The following is a 27249-nucleotide window of genomic DNA, read 5'->3' as shown; positions in this document are numbered from 1 at the left end:
TTGTAAGACATCACAAACCAAATCCATCACTTGTTGGAAAAGCTGTAGGGGCATTTTAAAAAGTTGATGAAATCTTTCGTCGGAAATAAAGTGGTTCCGCCAAATTATTGATGACCGAGGCCATACATACCACATGATTGGCTCTACTGGAGGGTAGCTGCGAAGTAGCGACCAATGATGTGTAGCGCCAGCTCCAGCCCATAAGAGCAGTTGGAAGGATGTGAGAAATTCTATTTCATCTTCCTCCTCCTCTATGCTCTGCAGAATAGTGCAAGCGCATAACTCCTAGGTTTTACTAGCAACTGCGAGCAAGGCAATCAAAGATTGCAACAGAGGGAGAAGAGTAGACTCCTCACGAGTGATGTGCACGAGAGGAGTATCCTCATTGTCCATGAGTATGTGGGCTTGGTAGATTGATATGGTGTATTTGACGGTTTGGTAGCTACTGTGAGATGCTTAAAAACATAAAAGGATGGGACTCAACAGCAGCAGAATGAAGTTGAAGGGCTGTCAAACGTAGAGTGTTTGAAGGAGAAGGAGATGCCTTGGAGTTTTTTCCCCCAAGATGCAAACAGAGATTGAAGAAGGGAAGTAGCGATCCAGACACAACAAAAAATTAGTATTCAAAAACGGGCCGCAAGAGCAGCAAACTGTGAATGGGTGGGAAGAGAACAGAGAACGCCATGTTTTTTGTTCGTGATTTTCTTGGTATTTTTGGGCAATAAATATCATTCGATGCAGGTGACCACCTTTTCCGAGAGCAGTGGGTGCCTTTGCAAAGTCATAGAGCGTGTGACATGTCGCATGAAAAAAGGTCTTGCTAGTCAAAGTCACGTGGTGTGGCAGGACCCTGAGGCAAAGAGTTTCACGTGTTCTTGCACTGGATTTTAATCCAATCACACGATGACACGTAAAAAGCCTTTTTTTATTTTTTTGAGTCTTAAATTGTGGGTAATGGTAAGGAGTCTAAGGACTGGTTCGTTTAGAGGCATATGGCGCCTCTGTCCTCCATTTTGGGCAGGACCACAGAAGGAAGCATAAGCTTGAGCCTTGAGGGTGGAACCGTGGAAGAATCAAGATCCACCTGACAACTGGCTGGCAGACTTCATTGCCAAGGAAACATTCTTTTACTAGAAACTCAGTAAGAATGTGCGTATTTCCATTGGACCCAGCTCAACTTCCAGCTTCTCCCCATCGATGGGCCCACCTCTCACTCCCTCCTGTAGTCGATTTTCATTCCCCTCCACCTTCCAATCCAATCGCCGTCTCATGCCCGATTTCTCCTGATTTGCCGAAAGACTCAGCTCTGTGATCTCTTTGATCTGCTTCATGTGTGCAACGAAATGCGAGTCAATGGTCACTCTTTCCATCTCCTCCTCTCAAAAGGGAAACATTTTACAGTTAGTTTACAGACGAGAGAAAACCTGCTTAGTAGCAAAAAGTTTTTTCAACTCCACTATCGCTTTTGCAGAAAGATCTTTGTCTTCATTGATCTGGAAATCAAACATCAGTCAGCAGTGAGCACACACATCATGTGTCTACTAACCAGCACCTGATCTCTGCAATTTCAGTCCTACCTCATAAAGGTGAGCCAATCGCAGTAAGATTTTTTGGTCATCAAGTTCCTGTTTGGCAACACAGTTGTTAATTCGAGCTTCGAGTGATTTAACTTTTGCATAAGTACCACACTTAACGATTGGATCATTGCTTGAAATTGTCTGGAGAGTACCATAACCCCTCATCGTACCTGAAGAGTGATCAGTGCCACATTCTCTGGCAGATTATAGTCTTTGTCCGTCATAGAAAACACAGGATTATGTGATGAAATCCAATTCTCTCCTTCAGCCTGTCAAGGATGAGTTTATCATGCAAAGCTACTGAAAGCTATAATATTTCTCTGAGGTCTAAATGCCTGGCACTTTAATATACCTGGGTTGTAAATGCGAGTAGCAAAGGAGAGTACATTTCTTGTCCAGTAGACCGTCGCCATCTCGCACCCTCATTGGCACGATCGATGCTGACAAGAAACTTTCCTTGGATCTAGAGGGATAGATCAGAAGTCACCAATTGCATGCAGCACAACCAAAATGATTGTGTGTGAGAATAAAGAAGTTGAAAGGGAATAGTCTGAATCCTTTGCTGTCCTACATAAACACTGAACAAAAATATTCAGACCAAACTTTTCAGTTCTTTTAACTAACCAGTCAAAAATTACTAATACAGGTAAAAACAAGGCGCAAGTTTTCACATGAAGAACCACCCAGAGGATCATCTATTGATATAATATTGTTTGAACCATTTATGGCATATCTTTAGAATATCTCAAACATGTTGAAGTTACTTACAGTTAATCCTTGACAGCTGCTGCCCAAACAAATTGTTTCATTCAGAGCTTCACCAACGCCTCGTCCATCGTCGTTGAAAAGACGTCTGCAAAACATGTAGTGGAGCTTATAACTGATCTGAGTTGTCTGCATCCGGACCTTTTGTTTTTTTGTTTTGAGGCCCAATAAATAACATCATCATGTCATAAGATAGACCTGTGAAGCATAAGTTCCAATTGTCCATTTTCAATGCTTGTGCCACCAACTGCACGATCAACTAGGACAGATACTTCACTTTCATCATCCCTTATGAACATTCCAAGGTTCACCTGAGAACAAAAGAATGCAGTCACCTCTCTCAAGCTAGCAACTCTTCCACATCCTACAACTTTAGAAACATTCAAATTGCTCACAGCTGTATGTTTCAGAATTCACACGCAAATCATGAAGTCTCATGGCAAACTGCTAGAGTGAGCCTCCCATGCTCGTCAACTGGCCAATTCTACAATGATTTAAACTGAGAGAGAGAGAGAGAGAGAGAGAGAGAGAGAGAGAGAGGAGGAACTGCTGCCCTGGGGACAATAAAGAGAGGAGACAGCATTTGAAGGAAGGTGGGAGAGTGAGAACTCAATGAATGAAGAAATGGGAAATGGAATACATATAGTAGACCATGAGAAGATGCATATAAACCATACAAGCTATGGCAACCACCAGAGTGCCTCCAATCCCAATCTCCCTCTCTTCAACGAATGCAGATGTGCAATGAATGGAGGAGAGTGGAGAGGAGGCACCCATAAATAGGCCAAGGAACGAGGCCTGAGATAATTGAGTCAAACATAAAATGACTGCCCAACTGCCCACTCAAGCGCCTGCCCAAATGCCCAAATACAAACAATAAAATCCATGAAATGTACTAATGCAAACACCTTCTCTCATATCAGGGGTGACAAGTACAAAGAAATATACAAAGATGGGGGAACAGCAAGCCCCCAGGAACCATCACCATGTCCCATACCATAACAATGATCTACAAGAAACTTGTACCACCAAAGTACATACAGAAATACAAGCAAAGAGAACCATGGATACCCAAGAAATTGGTGATCAAGCCACCACCAAGGTGCCTTTAAAAGACATCAATGTCAATGTTGATCGTACCAAGCCCTTGAAGACAAAAGGACCAAGGCATGATCCAATAATGTGGTCCCTGCTAAATGTCCAATCTCTCCTCCCCACGAACTGTCCCACTCACCCACATAGAACCCGTCCAACTGCTCTAGGAGGATGCCACCCAGCCACCTTTAGCCCCAAGAAACGTCTAGTGAGCTCACACACCTATGGAAGGTTGGATCTCTCTAGACATCATAGGTACTACCATGAAAATGAAAGCTTCCCAAGCCTCTTGCTCATCATCAGCTATACCCTGGAAGTCAGTGCCTCTACCCTGCCAACCCTCTAAGACCTCCAAGTTGTTGAAGTCACCACCAATAATCCAAGAGTCCAGCCACTACCTCTATTCAAAAACCAGCACATGCTTGAACCTCTTAAGATGCATAGACAGTGAGGATCCAATGCAAGAATCCCCAATATCTAGCCTAATCCATAAGGCTCTACATGCAACGATGGTCCTGTGATCCCCCATGCAAGATAGTAGATTGAAGGCACTCAAGGTGCATATTCCTCCACTCTAACCATGAGTGCCAACAGAATACTCCCAAAAGGTGTGAGAACCTTTCAGTAGCACCTCCCGATTCTAGTAGCCTAGGAAGGGGAGAGCATATGCTCCTAAAAAAGAAGGATATCAATGCGTCCCGCAAGGGTTGGCTTTAACTCTACTAACGAAACCAACCTTCCTCCTCGGCAAGGGTGGTAAATAACTTGATTAAGCATTAATTACAGCAAGCATAAATCACATAAACTGAAAATGCAAATCTTACAACTTAACGTTGGACAATGGACAACCTACTGGTCCCAAAACTAGCACCCCTTGCGGTATTTCTTTATCTTGAATTGCAATCCGGATGGAATATGATGAGATTCCTTGAATCCCCTTCGCTCTCCAATGGCCTCTTGTTGTCATAAATGACCAGCAAACCTTCAAACCAATTTGCCCCTTGGTTTTATTCGAGGATTGGCCTTCACCCTACTCCTTGCGAAATAAATTAGCCCCAATCTAAATGTTGGCTAGCTAGCCTCTTGAATCCTCCTGAAACACACTGATTTCAACTATGAAAATTCAAGTCCAAAGCCTTCAAATTTGGGCACGCTTCTTGACGTGATTATCAAACCCTGCTTTTTGCTGTAAATTAGGGTTTACAGCAAATATTCACTAAAATCCCCACCTCCCATGGCTGGAGAAAACGAGAGAATGCTACAGAGAGAGAAAATTCAAAGATTTGTTGTGAGAATTCGGTGAAATCAAGCTATTGACCCGGTTTTCCAGATCCAAAATGGATTTACTGACAGCAAAGGGACCATCAAAGGTCGTAATCTTCAAGAGAAAGTGTATCGGCCGCAAATATCCACTTCCTCTGGTCAGGAAAATGCATCCGGCTTCACCAAAATGGTCTCCAATGGCTAAGAAATGGCCCCAAAAGAAGGCAAGAGCAGCTCAACCTCTCTTTCCAATAGCTCCAAAATGCAAAAAAATGAGATTTTCTTCTCTCTTCAACCCCAATTCAGCTTTCCCGAACTTGCATGGGTAAGTTTTGCCAAGTGACAACCTTCTAAACTGAATTTCCAGCATCATCCAACCCATTACATTAATTTTTAGAATACAAATTCTGAAATTTAATTTACTAATTATTTTTGTGCCAAGAAAAATAATCTAACCAGCCAATAATTAGATTGGCTGGGCCAATTTATCACCCAAGTGATCTTGAGTATTGTACTCATTATCCTAGAACTAGCATTAATTAATTAATGCCAATTCATGTCCTCATGACAATTGAACAATCAACTTTCTAGGACCCCGTGCTCCACTAAAATGGAGGCTATTCATATTCCAAGATACTAGGTGTATGCTAATGGTGGATGGTCTAGGATTTACCAAACAGGCTCCTCGTAGGCGTGGTCAAAGACAAAGAAGATGTTTGATGGAGAACCGGGGGCCATGTAAAGGTGTTTGAAGGCTGATGTAGAGGGTAAACTCCACTCCTCCATACTAGCCTATGGGCATAGAAGGGGGGTGATGTTTGCATCATGAACCATGAAGTACACCTCCATGAGCTACATTGTTAGGGCCCAAGCAGCCCTCTGAGACTTGATAGTATTGAGCACCTTGGGTTAGTGGCCACTCAATCATATCCAATGAGAAGTGCCATTGTTATCTAATGCGGATGAGAATGCCATAGTGAAGAAACTTTGCACCAAACTATGGGTTAATGTCCATAATGCATCTAGATCATTGATTCGAAAGCAGCTCCAGTCTTGCATCTCCCAGCTACTGGCATATATACTCTATCACCTAGTTATGGATAACGCCCTCCACCCAAGCCTCGAATCATCCACGAGAGTGGTTATTCTCAAGAAAAGGCTCGAGAAAAGTAGTTCAGCCCATCCAAAGCAGCCAATAAGTGCACCTTGCCATTCCAAGTCATATGAATCGCAAAGATTCCTACTTCAAAAGGAAATGCAAATTCTCCATGACCTGCAAATCTCATGTACAATGAAGGCCCACATTGATAGAACTATTTTGGAAGGAGCTAGAAATGGTGAGCAAAGGCACAGCTTGTTGTTGGGATTGCACTACTTCCCTCAAGGAGAGAAGGGTTGCTTTGCTATCGTTGAGCAAAAGGCACTCGGGCATAGAGCTCATCACTACTTGCTAGGAAGACCACAGGGGAAAGGGGATGTTGGGTGGTGAAGAGGAGCAATCTTAGGAGGCGCAGATGGGTGTGGGAAATCCAATATGCAAGAGGACGGTTCACTCTGCTATGGGGTAGTCTTTGAGGATGTGTAAAGGGGTGGGGAGGATGGAGGGGGTGGCTTTGTTTGTTTGGTTGTGACAACAGCGATTTGTGCTAAAGGGAGGCCACACCTAAAGCGCCCTCTCTCAATTGAGGCTGCTAGGGACCAAGCTCACCCTTGCCACAACAACATTGGAGCCTAGTGAAGTGATCCTCATCCACAAACAAGTGTGTGTCTATCTAAGGAGCAAGTTCCTACTGAGTGGCCTCAACCCCAAAACTATGCACTCTGAGGCCTGGTGTCTATCTGAAGTCGTGGCATCTAAGGCACTACCCAAGCTGTCAAAAATTTGGGTATTTTCTTGACATCCACCACTACCACACGCACCTTTGGCACTCTTGCTCTTTCACCACATTGGCAAATGAAGTAGGAAAAGAGTCACCCAAAGTCCTCCACCAACTAGTGGTACTCTACTACAAAACCTAGAAAGAGGAGGGTGACACAACATCTTTTCCATCTCTTAATGGGAATGCACCTAAGCTAACATTCCAAACCTCTAGGAGACTACCAAGCCTGCATAGCAGCCTTCAAAAATGCTATATATATATATATATATATATATAGAGGATTCATGATGGGTCAATGGATAAACAAATAGGATGGAGTAGCAAAGAATTCACAGGATACTACCAGGGAATCCTTTGGCATGTGTCTTGCTCCTAGGGTTTGATATGATGAGTTGAGTTTGGGATTTTGTGCCTACATTTGTAGGACGATATGGAGTATTCATGAGTTAGCAAAGGTAGAGTGTGCTTCTATTTCTCCATCATTTTGTTTCATTTTCTTTTATTTAATTAGCAAGTTATACAATCATCATCGTCATCATCTTAGGTAGCATCAGGTTGAGGTGTGTAACATGGATACAGCATGTGTTCAAGATCGACTTTCTACATCTATATCCCTAGATGGAAGCAGACTGCTCTATCTCCATATTTAGTACTGTAATATGTCCATTTTATGAGATCTTCATATTCAGGAGAGAGCCATATATTCAAGGGTTTTGTAACACGGACCGAGAGAAACAATGGTGGTCTTCATGTGAGAAGTAGTGGAGGAGATTATACGTGAGCTGAGGCCATTTCTATGACTGGGGTTGGGAGGGCAACGGAGTAATGAAGTTTATAGCAGAGCTGTTATCTGTGAGTGCTGATGTTCATGTGGTATTTATGTACTGGAGGGCGCTGTGATCAAGAATGTATCTTTTATCCAACTTGCAAGACATCTAACCCCATGATCATGGATCGGAACAACCATGGCAAGGTCTTCATTAACGTTCTCCCTCTCTCTCTCTCTCTCTCAACAATGCATGCAGGCACACATATGGATGTGACATAGAACAGGCAAAGGTGCATGATAGCAAGATGCTTGAGAGGAGAGGCAAGGAGGCCATGTATGGCTTGAAGTCTCAAGAGAAAAAAAAATTCTTCTCTGACCCACCACAAAAAATGGTATTGAGAAGTGAGGTGGGCTGTAGAGCCTGCTCTACAACAGCAACAAACAAGAATAGAGGCCAAGCTTGCACCAGGCCTTATTTTGGGTCATTAGAATATGAACATGGACACCTTCCCTTCCATGAGAGAAAGAGAGAAACCCCACCCTGTCTATGCCAACCTGGAAGCTTTAGCTACTAAGGAAATTTTGGGCTGGTCCCTTCGTCAGCTTGCAAAACATCAGTGACTCTCTCAAATCTTGCTATGAGCTCAAAACTAATGCAAAAATGTCTATGGAGATTGATCCATGGACTTTTGATCAGCTCTCTCTGAGGCAACGTGCACTTCTCTTTAGAGGACACAATTAGCAACATGACTTGAAGCGCCATCCATCAGCTAGAGCTGTTGAGGACCGGCTCACCCTTGCCACAGTGATATAGGAGTCTGGTGAAGCTGTCCTTGCCCACAGACAAGTGTGTCTTTGTCTAATGTGCAAGCCATAACCCAAAACATGTGCACTCCGAGAACTAGTGTCCAAAGGCATGGCAACTAAGCCACTACCCAAGTTGCCCTATGACTATGATCTGCTGATTGATAAGGGATTCTCCAGGCTCAATGTCCAAAAGTCTGTGTATTTTCTTGATGTCTGCCACTACCATATGCACCTTTGGCACTCCTACTCTTTCATCACCTCGGCAAACAAAGCAAGGAAAAGAGTGTAAGTCTACCAACTAGCAGTACTATACCACAAGACCTAGGAAGAGGAGGGTAACAAGACATTTGGGGAATCTAAAGGAGCATTGTTCCAAAGAGTCGCCCAAAGTCCTCTGCCAACTTGTGATATTCTACCACAAGACTTGGGAAGAGGAGGGTGATAAGATATCTAGGGAATCTTTGGAGAGACCCAAAGGAAGAGACATCCGCTCAACCTCCCCTTAACAGAAGCAATTGAAGAGTTATCGACAAGCTCCCTTGTAGCTTTTGCTGAGGTAAGGCGAACCGTGAATATTCTTTGGCCCATCAATACCTCTACTATGCGCAGAAGTGTCAATGTGCAAGGTGGAGCAAAGCTAGTTGCAGAGCTCAGCTCGGCATGAAGTAACCCATGACCTGTCCAAAGACCACGGTCTCCACCAATTATTTCTCTATGGCAAGATTCTAAAGCTGTTTCTTGGAATAAACTACTCGCAAGGCATATGACTCTGGAGCACCCCTAGTGTGCCAGTGTCGGACTAAAGGTTTCCATTGTGTGCATTCTCCAAAGACGGCCCGAGTAAGCTGCAAGTCGACCCAAGGGGGGGATGTTACTACAAAGGGAGGGAGCAGCCATTATTCAGCTAGAAGTCAAGGGGAAGTGGAGGGCAGGGTGAGGAGAGACGGCAGCAAAGGATGGTGATGTGAGCGGGAGCTGGAGATGTGTCCAGTGGGGCACTGTGCTGTGGCAGGCAGGAAGGTAACAGCAGGAAAAGGGCAGGTGGCAGGTGAGGCAGAATGCCAGCACGAGAGAGAGAGAGAGAGAGAGAGAGAGAGAGAGAGAGAGATGGCTGGAGGAGATCACTATGGCTGCTCTATGTGTTGCAGGAGCATGTGTGAGAGTGCACATAAGTGTAACACTAGGCTTTCTGCAGTTGACAGCTGTGGTGAAAGGGTGGGTCTCCCATCAGCAGAGCAGCCAAGCTGGGTTTTGCCCCCCTTTTTTATCCTCTCTGCAGTCTAAATTTCCATCAGGAGTCTCTATCAGTGCAGAAGTTTCTCCTTATCCCTGTATCAGACAACATCACTGTATACACAGACTGATATGCGTTATTGTGGTCTAGACTGGGGGAGATGCAGCTCCTGTGCTTAGAATAATTACAAGACTAAATTTGAGAACCTCTTACTTACAGGATAGTAATTACCAGCTACTGGTTCATTCACTTCCAGATCCCAATCAGTCCTGTAGTTTCTAACCTGCAGCATAGTTATTTCTGGACAGCTTAGCAAACCACTTAGTTTCGAAAAGTTTGATAAAACACACATGTGCATGCACACCATGCACACATGCACATGCACTAGTGCACACACATGCATGTGTGCATATGCAGAATGCATACTCACACTCTCACTCACTCACTGCAAAAAAGGCATCATTTTCATACAAAAGGGAAAATGCCAATCAAGCCAACTAATGCAGCCAAAAGGTCGTTAGCTTACTCTTTTAAGGAAATCCCGTCCATTTGAGTCAGTATAGAATACATCATTGCTTTGTATACCAGTCAAAAGCCTAACAATCACATCTTTCCCCATCGCATGTTCTGATGGAACTGGACCTATCTGCAAAATAAAGAGTGAACAAAACTAGAGAATAAGGTATTTGATTCATTCAGAAAGAACAGAACGTAAACCCTTAGGTGTTAGTACTTCGAGTGATCCGTTTCATTCAGGTATGAGAAGAGTCAATACCACAAATTCAACTTCTGCATGTGGCTTCTCCTTGTATAATCTGGTCACCTGGTAGAACACAGTTAATAGAAGCAAAGTTTAAAGACTTGCACAAGTCAGGTACAAGAAGGTTTTGATGAATTGGGCATCACTATGATAACTTATGCTTGGACAGCAAATATTTCATAACTCAACCTGCCTAGCATTTATCATTTTGACACATTCATACAGACAAGATTAATGTGGCCTCTTTGCAGCAGAAATAAAAACGTTACAACATCTTGATTATCCTTTTTTGTGAATATGAAGATTAAAAAATGAAGTGTAAAAGGCGCCAAGAACTGAGACTACAAGAGAGAAGCACAACGTGGTGCCATTTGATTTCTTCTACAAGTCAATATCAAATTTTTTCCAGCTGTATGTAGGAAACTAATGAAAGACAACAGAAAACAATTCAAACATGAGTTCCAGGATAGAAAAGGGGTGTAAATGCATTTTGTGGCTAAATTATAAGATTGTCTCAAGGCATCTTGGACGGCTTTGTTAAGAGAAACCCTGAACCTTGGGCTGGTACTTCTTGCACAAGTGAGCTATTCTTGTGCCCTTGCCTTAATTCTTACAAGGTACAGCTAGTCTGCACCCTTGTATGAGTGGATTCCAATGGCATGTCACATGCAGTCTTACTCAAGGAGAAGTTTCATGTATGTGGCCTCATAGATTGGTACATGGTTGCCAGCTGTTCAACCTCACTATGCTGTACGCCATTCCAATAACACATCCTTGACATATCTATGTCCAAAATATGGAAAAGCAGGCTGAAGTATTCACAACATAAGGAGTAACTCCAAACCTGGTGAATCCAAGGGCTGAATTCTTGCCACACCTCATCTACTAGAGGACCTCGAACAATAGTAGCAAGTACCTGTTTAATCAGATTATAGCAGTTAAGCTTTTTTCTTCCAATTGCAAGGCTGGAGTGCTTTGTGAGAACACGGAAACACAAGAAAGTTAAAGAATTAATAATGAATAAAAAGATTTCACATGAACGGAACTCAGGAACTCACAGAACTATCTATAGATATGGCAGAGCTTGAGTTTGGACGGAATATGTAGGCTCCATCAGTACCCTGAGCATAAAGTTAGTACCCTGAAATTTAAATTATAAATCAGAGAACCTTGCAAGGGTTCAACCAAGTACCTTTCCATCAGCACCTGCACTTGCTCCATAATAAAGGTATGATGTTTGCACAGTTACACTTGCCTGCTTTCAGCACCATTATATGTTATTATATTCAGAAACTTCAATACACACAGGCATTTTGTCAAATAATACTGGAACTTAAAAGTTTCAGGTATCGTGCAGCCCTTTCTCACCCCATTTCTCATGTCAATCATTTCTGCTGAGTAAGTATCTTCACCAGAAAAGGTCATCTGCAAAGTACCAGACCCAGCAACTAATGAACTGTGCATTGACACTTCTTCAGAACTGGAAAGAGTGGAAGAACCTGACTCCATACACGAGACATTTCAGATAGCACAATTGAGTTACCCATTGCCAAAAGTTGTCTGATTGCTGCACAGCTAAGCATTAAGTGTTCACTTAAAAAGACAAATACAGAACCAGGCTTGACAGAAAAGTTTACTGATTTAAGAACCTGGTTTTTTGGAAGCAGAAATGATATAGGAGCTGTATCCGAGGGCAGGAACTGTGATAGGAAATACAAGCCAGTAACTTGGATTCTTTGCGGGTGATATTCCTAAATATGCTTGCACAAAGTAGCTTCGCAACTGTTTCGTTACATTGCTTATGGGCAGGAGCTGAGAAGGGACCAAATTGCCAGAAGAGTCCATTACTTGAATGTATTCACTGTTTACCTGAAATCACACAAATAACTACCAGCCTGTTAAATTCATACAAGGGAAGCTTATAATGCACAGCACAAATATCTAAGCTAAATGCTGTTTTAAAGAAAGACCGACCATTTTGAAAGGCTTCCTAAATGTTGAAATTTATGAAACAATGATCTTGCATATTTGGACCCCTTTTATTAAGTTTTAACACCTCTGAAAGGATGAATCCTTGACAAAGATATTAAACTGAAATTTCAGATATCCTACTCGACCCCCTTAGTGCAAGCAACAAAACCTGATAGATTTCTTCACAGCAGCTTCATTTTCTTTGAGCAATGTAGTTCTAGATCGTATTAGGTGAACCCTGTATTTTCAGCCCTTTTAACTGTCTTTCAAGTCTGTTTCTGTAGAACCTCTGAGGTGCCTTTTAAGGGAGATTTTGTTCTGTTGGAACTTGGAGGCAGAGTTGACCAGATAAGGATCTCTTCAACAGATCCTCTTGTTGTTTCTTGTTTCCATTGTTAACAATTTAGGCAATAACAAAATCAAAATCAAGAAACATTGAGGGGGGAGAGTTCATACAGGGCGGGCCCTGTACAGAAATGGTAGGGTTTTCGAGAAGAAACACAGTGTGTGTATGGCAAACACAATGCTACACAACTCAGAAATGCAGAAAGTGAATGAAATGAATGAATTATGTACAATGTTGAAGTAAGCAAGGAGCCTCAGGATTCTGGTGTCGACCAGTATTGAGCTTAGTCGATGATACCGATCAAGGATTGGAGACGACCGCACTGTCCTACCTGATCAGGCACAGCACGTGTAGATGACAATGCTTTGTGGAGGGAGTGAAGTCCTCCAGGCAGTGGATAAGACACCGGGTGATGACAGATAGCAGTGGAGGGAGTGAAACACAATCATCAGGAGCTGTACGTGATGAAGAAGATGAGTGCTCCAGATGAAGAAAACTGCAGTCTGATGATGTGGACAGCTGTAGGTGGTGTATGCCAACTCCAGGAGGCAGGATGCTGATGACAATGACCTTAGCATGCAGGCAATGATTGCTGAGAGGGTCCAGAAGCACAAAACGCAAGGAATGCTGCTAAACCGCCAATATAGCTATCGAACATGCAGGGTTGGATCTGATCTTCAACAATTGGAAAGCGAGTCATGCTGATGCCAGCAGCTGCATGATGTCTTGCTCAGAAAAACACAGCAGTTGACATCGTGGAACAAGTCACAATCTGCATAGGAAAAACACCTGCCAGCATACATAGGCATTGAAGCAGTGAGGGATGACATGGATAGCAGAGTGGCCAGTTGGAGACCCAAAGGCAGCAGTGGCAGCAGAATTGGAATGAGAGTGGGTGGGAAATAGACTAGGAATGACCATAATGCCCACGGCATACTCTATTTATAGGGGACTTGGGTGCATTTGCCCTACCATGTGAAATAAATAGTAATAAATACAAATAAAGCATTATCACCATGATACAGAACTTAGAAATGTAGAACTTGAATGAAATAATTAATCATGTACAATGTTGATGCAGTAGAGGAGCCAAACACAATGGTCTGAGCATGGGGATGTCAGAGAAGGCATCAGGTGACGAGACATCAGTAAAAGGAGCAAAATGCAGCTCTATCAAGCTTTTTAACCCAAAAGCCAAAATCAACAGTTGGAGCTAAACATAAGCAATCTAAAGAACAATAAAACCCATAAGTAGCATCGAATTATATCAAAAACACTATGAGCATAAATAGCTACAGGAATGCTCATGTCAAGTTTAAGAGTTACAACAGTGCATTGGACACTACTAGAGTGCTTACCTAAATCACTATCCAACAAGTCCAAGATAAATATTACTATGAAGGCAGTAGCATAACAAAGTAGGGTAAATCACCACCACCCTTCTGTTACTTCTCTTGAAGTTATTTATTGCAAAGATTAGCATTTCAATCTTTCAAAAAAGACTAATATAACCCTGAACCACATGTTCCTTTCATACATCTACTGATTTTGACCACTGGATAGTCCAGACTACTAACATTAAGACTAGCATGAAGGAGAAACTTAACTTGTTATTTCTCTTGGTGTTGTGATATGCAAAACAATTCATGCAAGCTTAGAATTACAATGTCTTGCAAGATCAACTTACTTATATGCAATTTGTTAATTCAATAACCTTTAATTTTCAGCACAAACTGTTCCTACTGCTAGATTAGAATTGTCCTGAAGAACACAAAGTACCGGAATGCGGACATAATCTGTGCGATTCCATCCTAGAGCATTGTACACAACCATTACCTGCAGTCACAAATGTGCACTTTTCTCTTTTAGATTTTGATCAACTTGATAAAATGAGAATGTTCATATGACATAGCTAGATGCTATGCAACTTAAGGTATCAGCTAACCATATCAGTGAAATGTCTCACCAGGCTCTGAGTTGTGTTGATACTGGATTCAGAAGATGGGCAATAGCTAACATTCAGCAGAGGGCACTGTGCTTACAATGCACAAAAAGGTAATCAATTTAAATGTGACACAAAGGAAAAGAAAGAATCCTGCATAAATTTTTTATATAAAAAACTGAGCCATCATAACTACAGATGGATTATCTGTATGCATCATTACACATCAAGTGCACCCATGCTGGCTGATCCATGGTGCTTCATCTGTACAAGTGTGCATGCAGAAAACCCACATGCATACTTCAAAGTTTAGTATGCATGTCTCCATGCATACATTAGTATACCTGACATTCGTACATGGATTTTGTGCACATGCATCAATTTATGGGTACAAAAACTGAGGGAAAAGAGATAATACAATAACATGTGACAAGTGATGGATTACAATAACTAATGCATCTACTCTTGGGCTCTCCTGCATCAAAGAATCTAATGGCTCGTAGAAAGATTTACAATATCTACGTGATCCACAATGATGAGAGAGAGCAGTTGATATGTTCACTGCATGGAAGCTGCTTGCAACTTTATGAAACAGATAGTGATTATTATCACATGATCTGCAATACCCTTTGCATTTGAAAGAAGTATGTCTGGTTACACACACACCTGTCTTGCTGTGCCTAAAAAAGGAAAATGCATCCAGCTTTGCAAAAATTTTCTACCATTGAAACTAAATGTCCATTATTTAAACCATAAACGAAGGCAAAGCTGACACTAACCTGGTTGAATGTTGTGGTAGAGCTGCAACTTGTCCCTTGGGAAGTTTCAACCATGCAAGCAAGAGCATGGTTCACTGTTATCATTGCCTGAAAAACAATCTCCTAACTTCAGAGGCTTTTGAACTTCTTGTTTCAGCAGCAAAAAAAACTTTCCCATGTCATTGTTTCCATAGGTTGTTAACCAATGTGACAGTGGCCCTCCATTTGGCTATTACAATTGGCGAGTTGTATGGTAATTGGGCCTACGAAAATGATTGGCAGGTCAGCAGATGGGTGCCCAGTGCTGTATAGCATACATGTGCAATAGAAGTTTTGCTCAGGTCAGCCCTGTATTTTTCTGCGACCTGGCTCTCCATTTGGCCTATTAACGTAGGGGAGTTGTATGGTGATTGGGCCTAGGAACATGATTGGTGGGTCATCAGATGGGTGCAATAGAAGTTCTGCTCAGGTCAGCCTTGCATTTTTCCACATCCTGAACACTACAGCCTTAACCTGAATACGACCTACCTAGGAAACAAAAATCTGCAACTAGAGTCATCCTAGAAAGACTCAAGCCACAAGAACTATTAACATAACAGGAATGACAAGTGAGGTGTCCCAATCCATAGCATTTGAGAACACTCAAACCCACAACCTCATCACATTTTTAATTGTTGCCAGTACCCACATGTGGAGGTCTCTCTCTTCCTGTTTTAGAGGTTGTTTGTGCATTCTAGACATTATCAGCAGTGGTACTTATGATTGTGATATATAAGTAGATGAGGGTAGCGAACTATCTAATTTCTTTGTTTCAAAAGTGAAGAATCAGGAATATGGACCTCAATAGCACCAATAGAAAGTCGCTTTGCATAGTCGTTTGCCGTGTGTTGTTTCTCTGTTCCACTGACAGCATCGTGATGTTGACAAACAGCTATCGCCTCCCCTAAGGCATCTGTATTTGGTCCAGCTGAATTTCTTCCCACCAAAACTTCCAATTGTCTTGCCATCTTGTTGAAACACGAAATCAAAAATCAACACAGCAAATATAGGAAACTAATCTGACAATAAATTTCAGCTTCATGTGTCTTAGAAACATCATAAAACTCTACTTATGGCCAGCTAAGCTTCTTCTATGTAGCAAGTTTGAAGCAATCTTAGTAATAAAACAAGGAGGTAATAAGATGGTACCAAATAGTAGCCACTTAGAATTCGCACATAGCCTTTCAATGCTGGACGGCTAGTGAAATACCCGGTCCAATAACAATGTGGACAATCTGCATACCTAGGCAAACAGTTGAATCATAAATATGAGTGCAGCTTTTGAAGTAAACATTCGCATGTCAATTAATCTTTGTATACTTACGGAAAAAAATCATCTCGCTTCAATGGCCACATTTCATTTGCTGCATACTTTGCATCAGTGTATATAGATGGAGTAGAATAAAAAGCATTTACACGACCATCCTGCAAATCTCAAGCACCTCTTTAAAAATGCTCATTTAAGGACACAACCAGAAAATTTGCATCTTGAAACGGTCTTATCCATGTAGAAAAATACATGCCTGGTTCACCCAATGGATGAACTTATCCAGCTGTTTGAACCAACCATGTGCATTCTGGTATTGGAAGTCACTTCCCATAGTCCACATGATATGATTTGTCCGGATGGACTTGGCCTAGCATCACAATGCACAGAGGAATCACACACAGATTGAACACAATGGAGAAATTTAACACCTCAGCTACATTGGCATCAAATCATACTTGTGTCTGTGCAGCATTGACAAACTCATCAACTCTCTCCTGAACATTATAGTCAAAGAGAAGTGGATCGTCCTGATTTCACATTGCAAAGCAGAAACTATCAGTAACAAAAAACCTAAGCAAAGATAGTACAAATACATTGGGCTGTGGAGTTAATAAATAGTGCAGTTTGACCTGAATAGGAGTATCAGTGGCATACACATCAAAATCAAATCCTGAAGGTGGTCCATAACCATCAAATAAAGCACCAGTAAAGATCTAACAGGGAGAAAAATTTAAATTAGAATTTGATGTGGACAAACAATGAGTCAAGGAATGACCAAAACATAGTATAAAAAGGAACTGGTGAGATCTTTTTCCATCCAACAGAAAACAGAGTCTTTGGAGATATATCGTACCTGCGAAGAGCTGCCAAGTGTTGTGGAGCTTTGCCAAACCATTTCCAGTGAGCTCTCATTGAGACGCTTCATTTTGTCTTGGTAATCTATCCGTGCAAAATAAAGGGCATCAAACCCTAGCTGCAAAACATGTGCACACTCATGTAAACGTCTTGCCTGATCAGATAGCGCTTGTACAATTTTTAACAGCTCCTCGACTCTTCACATTTGCCAGAAGACTTAAACAACTCCTGGGACTTTTAGCATTTTCTTTGTAATGGATATAGAGTCGCACCATAAAAGAACTCATGTGATCTTGTGTCCTGAGAAGATTTCTGCACCATCTTTTATCTTTACATCACGTATGTGAATATCAAATCTCCTACATCACATGTGTTCGGTGTATGGTATTTCGTGAAATTTATTCCTAAAATCTTGTCACATCCAACAAGAATTAATGCTTGGACTAGTTTTGCTGAGATGTCAGATGTTGCCATTCCATTGCTTGACTACAGAAGCTATTGCAGATGTACACCTGGATGCAACAGGGACACCTTGGTGATTGAACTACCCATCCATCCCCTACTAATAAACTTTGGTGCCATTCAAGGATCTTTAATAATTTTGTTACAACCCACTTGTCTGCTTTTAGGATCACAATGGTTTTTATCTTTTTGGGTGGGTTTTTGGGGGTGCACAAAAACAGAAAGAAAAGAAAGAACACTAATTACAAGAACAGAGAACTCAGAGATATTCAAGAACAGCCAATGGAATCCTAGAAGACAAGAAAACAAAGCACAACCTCAAGGGACAACACTCTTGGTGACCCTCCCAACACACCCAATCTCTCTCTCCACCAAATGCAAGATGATGCAAAGATAATGAGAGGGTGGCTATAAATAGCATTAGTGGAAATGGCACCTCTCGGACAGCACTCTTCCAGGGCAACAGTCGGCCATAAAAGTAGGCATCTAACCCAAAAGTGTGCCACCCAGCCTTAGAAAAGTAGCTGCCCAAGAAGCCCACTAATAATGACATACAAGCCCCTAGGAACCACCACCATGTCTTGTACCAACATAGTAAGTCTACTAGAAACCTCTAACATCATAGTAGATATATCACCATTAATGATGATAGAAAGTAGAAACAGTATAATCTCTATGCCAATCATGAACAGCCCTGCACAAGCACATCATGACCACAGATTCCACGCCTTCAACCATCTTGCCAAAGTGATCCCCCATGCGAGAACCAACTAGTAGCACAATGACCTCATTATCATACCTCCCATCATGGACCTGAAGGCACACTAAATTCAGGGTTTCAAAACTGCTAGATAACTCAATGCATGTAAAAAAACCATACTCAAGGAACCACGACATCAAAGATATGAGTGAGACCTGTCAAGTATTTCACTTAGGCCTCACTTACGCCTACGCTCACATAGGAGTGTCAGTGATCAATAGGACACTGGGGCACTTTTTACTCTCGGTACAAGAGGTTTTTTCCCCTAGACTTATAGTCTTATTTCGTATGTGCTTATGTCACACACTTACGGGCACTTATCGTGTTCGGGTGTGAACGCCCCCTACAACCCTAAGGTTTAAGGGTTGTACCTTGTACTTTCAGATTGCACTCTTTCAGTCTATTGCATTGGGTTTCGTGCTTCACACTCACACTGTCTACTGCACTCTGTGCTGAGCTTCAATCCTGCCTCCATCTCACATTTGGTATCAAAGCATTGGCTCTATTCAACTCAGCTCAGGTTCTACTCTGCTCAGCCCCAAAACATGCTTATTTTAGGCTTATTTTAGCCGAAACCCTAAAATGGGGAGCGGATCGAGAGAGTTAAGTGGGAGAGAATCTAGAACCCTAATTTTCTACAAATAGGCAGCCAGCCCTCCACTCTTCTCTAATCTCGTTTTTGCAGATTTCAAGTGTTTCAACTTGCTGCCCACACCCCGTTCGCAAAGAATATCTCAACCAAAGCTGTCCATTGCTGACTTCATCAATTGGCGCCTAATTTCCAGCCCTCTTCACGGAGTTTGGAGCTAATTCCAGCCAGGCGACTGCTATTCTTGTGCAGACCTGCTACCGTACAGTGTGCCACGTCATCACAGTCCTGTTGCGTGCGTTTTTTGTCTCTCTCTCCTGCAGGCTGTCCTACCTACGTTTTTAGTCTTTCTCTCTCCTACACGCTGTTCTGCCTACGTTTTGTCTTTCTCTTACCTGCTGCCTACGTTTTTAGTCTTTCTCTCTCCTCACTATTTTCTGCATCATCAGATCCAGCTTCTCACTATTGCGTTTGCTGGTGTTTGACATTCGAAGGTTACCTTGCTGCAATTCGAGATCTGTTTAGAGTACGACACTCCCCAGCTCATTACCCCTGCCCTGATCCTTGAGATACAGAAGTTCGAGGTTCAGTATTCATTCACTGCATAGTGTGTTTGCTGTCTGAGCATCGTATTATTCAATAGTTATATCACTTCATTTATTTACTGTGTTCATTGTCTCTGAGTTACCTTAACCCTAACTGTGTTCTTTTATCAGTCTGTGCTTTGTCTTACAATTTCCGTTTATGTTTCTGTGTTAGGGCATTTCTTTACATGGTATCATAGTCTGGTACTCTCTGAGAAACCTAGGTCTTTGATCTGAAAGCTCTACACAAGAAGCAAGCACTACAGTAGGTTCAAATGACTTCGAGCACAACAACGCCGATTCAATCTCTAAACCAACTATGCCGAGAACTGAGTGAGAGTGGGCCGATCAGCTTGCCCCACAAAGTTCCGACATGGTGGTAGACACTTTTGATTACATGGAAGAAAAGCTAGGCAAGCTAGCCTTTGAAGAATACAAACTAATCACAGCTTATAGACGAAAGAAGATTGAGGAGCTCGATCGAAGGATTGCCCTTCAAGAAAAGCTTCTAAACGAAGGTATGCATGAATTTCTCTCTTTAGATGTTGCACGTAAATCTGATAATGTTGCAGGGTCGTCGAGACCTCCATCAGGGATGGACCCCCCTCTTGGAGAACAAGACCCGGAGTATGTTCCTTTCTTTTATCCTCTTCCGTCCACTCCGGTGCAAGGTACTTTAGATTCGTCTTTTGTTCCTTCTTTTACCTCTTCTGCTCTAAAATATTATGGTAGAGATCATGTGGAAGAAAGAATCCAGTCTATTGACTACAGAAAAGGTCCTCTTGAGGACCAATTCCTGTATGTTAACACACATCGTAGGGATTATAAGAAAAAGCCAGGTACCTCTTTTTCTACCCTTCCTTCTTTTCCGTCTACTTCACAAAAATCAAAATGAATTTGGTGTTCCTTTTTCTTCATTGTATGGTGCATCATCATCTTCACATTTTCATTTCCAATCATTAAATGATAAAATGAACAAAATGCATCTGCATCTCATACATCTCATTTTCAAAACCCACCCATCCCACCACATTCATCCGCCGCTTCTCCACTTCTATTCATACCATTCACTTTTCCATTTCAGACACCTTATGTCGCACCGCACATCACCCTCGGGGGTGATGGAAACATAGGCACATCCTTTAGGACCTTATCCTTACCTCTGTCATGTGGTGTTCCACCTACTTCACACACACTTTCGGGATCATTGTAGCCTGGGTATTCCCCCCAATCTCTCCCGAGTGTGGATCAATTGACTCCACAGTTTGCCTCCATGGCTTTACCTAGTGGACCTTCTGGTCATACTGTTGTGCCCCAGTCTCACTTTGGACAGGGCTTCCGTGTCCCAATGCCTCCACCTACACCGGCAACTTATGGAAACATTCATGTTCCAGTGCCTCCGCCTCAATCGGCACTCATTGGACACTCACAGCCTACTTCTACCTACCCATCTTTTTCCCCTCCTCCTCCTTATCAGACACATCCACCTCCACTATCTTATCCCCCACATCCATCTTACCCGACCTATTTGACACCTCATGGTTCTAGCTCATCTTCTACCAAGCATGCATTTAATGACAAGACTCGTTTTAACGGGTCAAACTTTACTACATGGTCGAACTTGATGAGACATGTCCTTGACTCCCAGAACCTATGGGATCTTATGCAAGGGTTGGAACCCCAACCCGATCCTACACTTGTTCCATATGAGGTTGTCCGCTCATGGAAGACTAGGAATGCCTCCACTAGTGTCGAGTTGATACACGGCTTATTACTTGAGTTTCATTCTTAGCTTCAGCATTTTGAATTAACGTCAGAGTGATGGCCACACTTGACTGACCGCTATGCGGCTCGGGATAGAACCCGTCATATTAATCTTGACCATGAGCTTCAGCTTTTCAAAATCACTAACCGGGATGACTTGAAAGTCAAGTTGGCTGAGTATCGACGTCTCCTCGCTGAATTCTCTACTACGGGGACTCCTAAGTCCTCTGACGATCGGGTCACATTGTTCCTAAACAAACTCCCTAATAAATACTTCAATTTTGTGAAAGGCATAGTTTCAAAACCTACCATGCCTACATTCTATGAATTTGAGTGTCAGCTGTTGCATTACGCATGGTTGTTCGATCAGTTTCATGTGAATCCCTCTTCAGAGGGGGCTCTTGCTGCTTATTCTCAGAAAGCACAACAAGGGAAGGGCAAACAAAACCAAACCTCCACTCAAAATCAAAATCAAACTCAAAAGCAAAATCAATCCGGGGACTTACAAGGAACATCCCTACCCCTCAAACCTGGGTGGCAGAATGTACCTAAGAAGAATAGGTATTATCAACATTGTCAAAAGGCTAGCCATTTTGACAGCGAGTATCGATCAAAGGCAAGAGGCACAGCACGAAAACCTAAGACTCAGACCCCCGCCCCTTAGTCGGGCAACCCCTAGCAAGGGAGACAGGGTGATGGCAAGGGGCAGTTTATAGGTCAGACTCACACTGCTACCACACAGCCATCTCAGTTGACAACGTTCTCAATGCCAGAGGGCTTGTCTGACTGGTCTGCAGATGCCCATATCGTCTCCATAGAGACATCAGATACGAGTCTCGTCCATATTTGTGAGTTGCCTCCTGACGAGGTTACCGCAGAGGCCCACTCGACACAGCCAAGCACTTCAACTCCTGTTTGGATTGTGGACAGTAGTGGAGCTACACATCACATGACTCCTATAGAGGACATCTTCCGTACCCGAGCCCTTGCAACCGGGCAGATCCGTGTAGGAAACAACTCCTCGGTCAAGATTCACGCCCAAGGTTGCGTCAGATTTGCAACTGACAAGGATCCGGATCTGGCTATGCTGGACAATGTATATCATGTCCCTCAACTTGGGGTGAGCTTGTTATCTGTTCAGCAGCTTTGCCACTTGGGGCGAGTGGTTTTCTATACAGCAGCCACAGTCGAGATGCTTGACTCTTAGATTGGTTTAGTGATTACTCGCAATGAGGCACAGCCTAATGGCCTATACCACATGACACACTTTCTGACCAAGCCGACAACCGAGGGCTACGTGTTCCATAGCTTCCAGACCTTAGCTACATCTCAGGAGCCTTCAAACAATGAGCGTCTTTGGCATTTTCACTTAAGGCATCTTGGTTATGACTCACTTTATGAGTTGTCACGCCGTGAGCTGGTTGAGGGCCTTTCACGCCTGAAGCTAGCTTGAGATGTCTGTAAAGCTTGTCAGCTCGGGAAGCAACACCGTATCCTATTTCCTTAGCAGACCTCACATAGAGCTGAGGCGTCTCTTAGATTGATTCATGTTGATCTTTATGGGCCGACATCCACTGTTGTCTTGAATAGCACACTATACTTCTTTTTTATAGTGGATGATCATTCTAGATACATGTGGGTGTCACATATTTTTCTGCTTGGATGCTGCTGGTTCATAACCAGACCGGTCATCGTGTTGGTTGCTTGAGAAGTGATACCAGTGGTGAGTTCATCTCCCATGAGTTTTCCGAGTTCCTACAGAAGCATGGCATCTCTCGCCAGCACACCTCTACTAACTCCCCCCCCCCTCAGAATGGAGTCGTAGAGCGTAGGAACCGAAAAGTCATGGAAATGGCACATGCACATGTGAAGAAAACTGCTAGGGTTTGCACTGAGGGCACACAAAGTGTACGACCACAACAGAAACACAAAGAGACAGACACAAACACAGAGGGCAAAACTCAAACCCTAAACCCAAAACTCAAAACTCAAACACAAACTCAACCACAAACAGAAGAAGGGAGAGAGAGAACACAACTCTGAAGTGAATGAATGCTGTAAATGAATGTAAGAGTATACAGTATGCTCAAGGGCACAGTAATGTCGGAGTGTGATATCCACCAGAGACGGATCCCAAGTCTGTGACCACCAATCGGAGTGTAGGAGTGCTGAATAGTGAATGGCAGCAGGCTGGTCACCAAAACACAGCAGTCTGCACGCTGGAAACTAGTAAATGCAGCAGTGTACCGCCAGTCGGAGGCTGGAAACTGCGCACAATCTGTTGTAAATAGCATGCTGAAACAGTGTCTGATGTGGCTGGCGATGACTAGATGATCGGATCGCAGCAGATGATAATGTCACCAGCAATTGACGTCAGCATGGATGAAGGCGCCAGGAGCAAGAGCAAACACGGATGGAGTAGCAGCAGTCTCGAGGGCTAGACAGCCACGTGGGAGAAGGCTAATGGCTGAAATCTACACGTGGAGTGAGAAACCTGCACAAATGGAATAAGGCTGAATGGGGGCAGCCTGTCTATTTCTAGATGTGGAAGGGCGGCCCAAAAACTAGGGTTTCCACTGAACTCTCTCGAACCGCTCCCCGTTTTAGGGTTTTTACTCTAAAAGAGCATTTTTTAGTGTGTTTTGGGGCTGTTTAAGAGGCTAATCAGCAAGTAATGCATGTTTTAGCTCAACAACACATGCCTATCGCTCTGTTGTAGGAAAATTTCTTTGGTTAATTCACACTAGGCCAGATTTAGCTTACTCAATTAGCATACTCAATCAGTATTTCACACCACCTAGGATGTCACATTGGATTGCATGTCTTCGGGTGTTGCATTATTTACGATGTACTTATTCTTATGGCCTCACATATGGTTCTGGTTTATGTTTGTAGGGGTACATTGATTTTGATTGGGCAGGAGATCCTGACACCTGGCGTTCCCATGGCGGCTACCTCTTTACCTTGGGCACGACTCCCATTTCTTAGTCCAACCGTAAGCAGGAGACGGTGGTGGCTTTCTCAGCCGAGGCTGAGTACCGGACTCTCTTCAATGGCACCACCAAGGCCTTCTATCTGAGGAGTTTACTGGCGGCACTTCATTTTCCTTATGTCTCTCCCACAGTTGTCTACTGTGACAACCAGAGTGCCATTGCCCTTGCAGGCAATCCGATCACCACACCACGGACACGGCATGTGGGAGTCCACTTTCACTTTTCTCGAGAGCAAGTTGAGCTAGGCATTATTCGCCTAGAGTTTGTGACTTCATCAGATAATTTTGCAAACATTTTGACCAAAGCGGTCAACCGACCAGTTCTTCAATACCTACTACTCAGAATTGGCTTGGGTACAGCCTCCCCTACTTCTTCAACTTGACAAGGAGAGGGTGCTTCCCTCTTGCTTTCCCTTCCAGTTTGAGAGGAGACGGCTTCTACTCTTGACCGTGACAGTGATGATACTTACAGTTTTTAGACATTACATTCATTTATTCTTTCATATTGTATTATGGACATTTGTAACTTCACCCGCACTGTCAGGATGATCTGATTGTAAAAGCGCACTTGGACAAGTGAACAATTCTCCTGCAAGGGCACTGTCCAAGTGGCACCATTGCATAGCATATTGCATGAGCATGGCATCTTGCATCTCCCTTTGCATTACCCTAGGCATTAGCATTATGTTCATGTAAACATGCATCTATGCGCATTTATCCCTCTTCGGTCTTTTAGAGTGCTCAACTCTAGGATCCACCATATTCATGGCATAACACATGGCAGTTCTCCTAAAGGCAGTTTCCCTACCCTTGCTTTCTTGCTTGGTTTGCTTGTCTTGCTAAGCCCACCATTATCTTTTTTGCCTCTCCCCATATTCACCACATGATTGGCACACACACACACTTTTATCATCCTTAGGCACTTACCCTAGTTAGTGTGAGGGATTGGCTTGCTAGTTTTGTGAATGACTTGGGTTTAAAACTCTCTTTATATTTTCCTATCTGTCACTTAATCGGTCGCTGTCCCTATATTACTTATGTATTTTCAACACACTTTTCAAACAACCACAAAAAAAAAAAAAAAAAAACAAGCCCATTGTTGTTTCCATCCACCTTTGTAGGACTTGGTAGGCCCTTGGGCAGGTGTCGAGCACCCTTGGTCCGATGCCTTGGCCTCTCTGGGGTGATCACTTGGGCTCCCTTGGTAAGATAACCATCACCTCTGTAGTCTTGGTATGCCACTAGGCAACCGACGTGCAACCTTTGTCCGATACCCTGGCTGCTTTGGGGTGGGATGCCTTGGGGTAAATTAAAATTTAGACTGGCCTACTTTTCTAGCCCTATTTTGGGCCTGAGAGGGGGTGTTGTGCTAAGAAATGCACTTAGCCACTTAAACAATCCCAAAACATGCTTATCTTAGGCTTATTTTAGCTAAAACCCTAAAATGGGGACCGGATCGAGAGAGTTAAGTGGGAGAGGATCTAGAACCCTAATTTTCTATAAATAGACAGCCAGCCCTCCACTCTTCTCTAGTCTCGTTTTTGCAGATTTCAGGTGTTTCACCTTGCTGCCCACACTCCGTTCGCGGAGGACATCTCAGTCGAAGCTATCCATTGCTATCTTCATTAGTTGGCGCCTGATTTCCAGCCCTCTTCACACAGTTTGGAGCTAGTTCCAGCTAGGCAACTGATGTTCCTATGCAGACCTGCTGCCGTACAGCCTGACAAGTCATCACAGACCTGCTGCCAGCGTTTTTAGTCTTTCTCTCTCCTGCAAGCTATCATGCCTATGTGTTTGGTTTTTCTCTCTCCTCCAGGTTGTCCTGCCGTCGTTTTTAGTCTTTCTCTCACCTACTACCTACGTTTTTAGTTTCTCTCTCCTCACTGTTGTCTGCATCAGATCCAGCTTCTCACTATTGCATTTCCTGGTATTCGACATTTGGAGGCTGCCTTGCTACGATTCGTGATCCGTTCGGAGTATGACACACTCTCCAACTCATTACCCCTGCCCTGATCCTTGAGATACAGGAGTTCGAGGTTCAATATTCATTCACTGCATAGTATGTTTACTGCATGAGCATCCTATTATTCAATAGTTATATCACTTCATTTATTTACTATGTTCATTGTCTCTGAGTTACCCTAACCCTAACTGTGTTCTTTTATCAGTCAATGCTTTGTCATACGGTTTGCGTTTATGTTTCTGTGTTAGGGCATTTCTTTACAAGCGGCAGCTCCTATCCTTAAAGTGAGGGGGAGCTATAAATAACCATGCAGCACCTGTCAGCCATAAAGCAGGCACCTAGCCCAATAAACTAGTCCACCCAACCTAAGAAAGTAGTCACCCAAGAAGTCCAACCCATGAGATGTATAACAAAATAACTGCTAACACATAGAACCAACACTAAAGGTTTTCAGCAATGAGAGTGAAGTAAGAAGCATGCCCCGCCCAGGTCTCTCACTTGACCTGGCATGGTTGTGGCTTAGAAAGAAATATGGACACACACAAGTTTGTTTTTTCAGGTCACAGGTAGGTTTAACTGGCAGCAACCCATCTTCCTGAAGTCTCACACTCTCGTTCCGCTTTTCTCATGCACGGGCAGGACATGGTGGTCAAGTGGGCTAAGCACTCCTAAGTTGCTCTAAAAATGGACTGACTTCCTGGACTGCACGAAGTCCCGCAACTTTTGGGGTCAGGTCTGGGAGGTGCAGACATGCCTGCCATGCCATGACTCCTGAGACCGTGCCCAGGCCTTGAGACCTGAGTG

General features: G+C 43.1%; 1 protein-coding gene across 6 annotated transcripts in view; it reads right to left on the bottom strand.

Moving 5' to 3' along the window:
• Nucleotides 1–600: 600 nt before the first annotated feature.
• LOC148027158 (alpha-mannosidase At3g26720-like) overlaps nucleotides 601–27249 on the bottom strand; it is a 61262-nt gene continuing 34613 nt past the window's right edge. For 4 of the 6 annotated variants that reach the window (XM_087691691.1, XM_087691692.1, XM_087691693.1 and 1 more), the window contains 25 exons: nucleotides 17330–17449; nucleotides 17106–17189; nucleotides 16932–17003; nucleotides 16730–16843; nucleotides 16531–16631; nucleotides 16356–16449; nucleotides 16007–16174; nucleotides 15189–15275; nucleotides 14434–14499; nucleotides 14247–14303; nucleotides 11800–12019; nucleotides 11519–11649; nucleotides 11343–11405; nucleotides 11209–11271; nucleotides 10995–11066; nucleotides 10166–10213; nucleotides 9917–10036; nucleotides 9608–9673; nucleotides 2541–2653; nucleotides 2346–2430; nucleotides 1930–2040; nucleotides 1748–1846; nucleotides 1578–1625; nucleotides 1425–1493; nucleotides 601–1325 (listed from right to left, as the gene is read on the bottom strand). In XM_087691691.1, the coding sequence (XP_087547817.1) occupies nucleotides 1131–1325; nucleotides 1425–1493; nucleotides 1578–1625; nucleotides 1748–1846; nucleotides 1930–2040; nucleotides 2346–2430; nucleotides 2541–2653; nucleotides 9608–9673; nucleotides 9917–10036; nucleotides 10166–10213; nucleotides 10995–11066; nucleotides 11209–11271; nucleotides 11343–11405; nucleotides 11519–11649; nucleotides 11800–12019; nucleotides 14247–14303; nucleotides 14434–14499; nucleotides 15189–15275; nucleotides 16007–16174; nucleotides 16356–16449; nucleotides 16531–16631; nucleotides 16730–16843; nucleotides 16932–17003; nucleotides 17106–17189; nucleotides 17330–17449 (2466 nt within the window). In that variant the 3' untranslated portion in view covers nucleotides 601–1130. Of the gene's footprint in view, nucleotides 1326–1424; nucleotides 1494–1577; nucleotides 1626–1747; nucleotides 1847–1929; nucleotides 2156–2345; nucleotides 2431–2540; nucleotides 2654–9607; nucleotides 9674–9916; nucleotides 10037–10165; nucleotides 10214–10994; nucleotides 11067–11208; nucleotides 11272–11342; nucleotides 11406–11518; nucleotides 11650–11799; nucleotides 12020–14246; nucleotides 14304–14433; nucleotides 14500–15188; nucleotides 15276–16006; nucleotides 16175–16355; nucleotides 16450–16530; nucleotides 16632–16729; nucleotides 16844–16931; nucleotides 17004–17105; nucleotides 17190–17329; nucleotides 17450–27249 lie in introns of those variants that run through there. The other 2 variants (XM_087691690.1, XM_087691694.1) reach the window with 2 other exon arrangements.

This window comes from Lygodium microphyllum, chromosome 13 (genome assembly GCF_053477565.2).
Source record: "Lygodium microphyllum isolate KBCC chromosome 13, Lygodium_microphyllum_v1.1.10, whole genome shotgun sequence".
NCBI classification, from domain to species: Eukaryota; Viridiplantae; Streptophyta; class Polypodiopsida; order Schizaeales; family Lygodiaceae; genus Lygodium; species Lygodium microphyllum.
The sequence above is the reverse complement of the archived record's forward strand: the minus strand, read 5'-3'. Positions and strand labels throughout refer to the sequence as shown.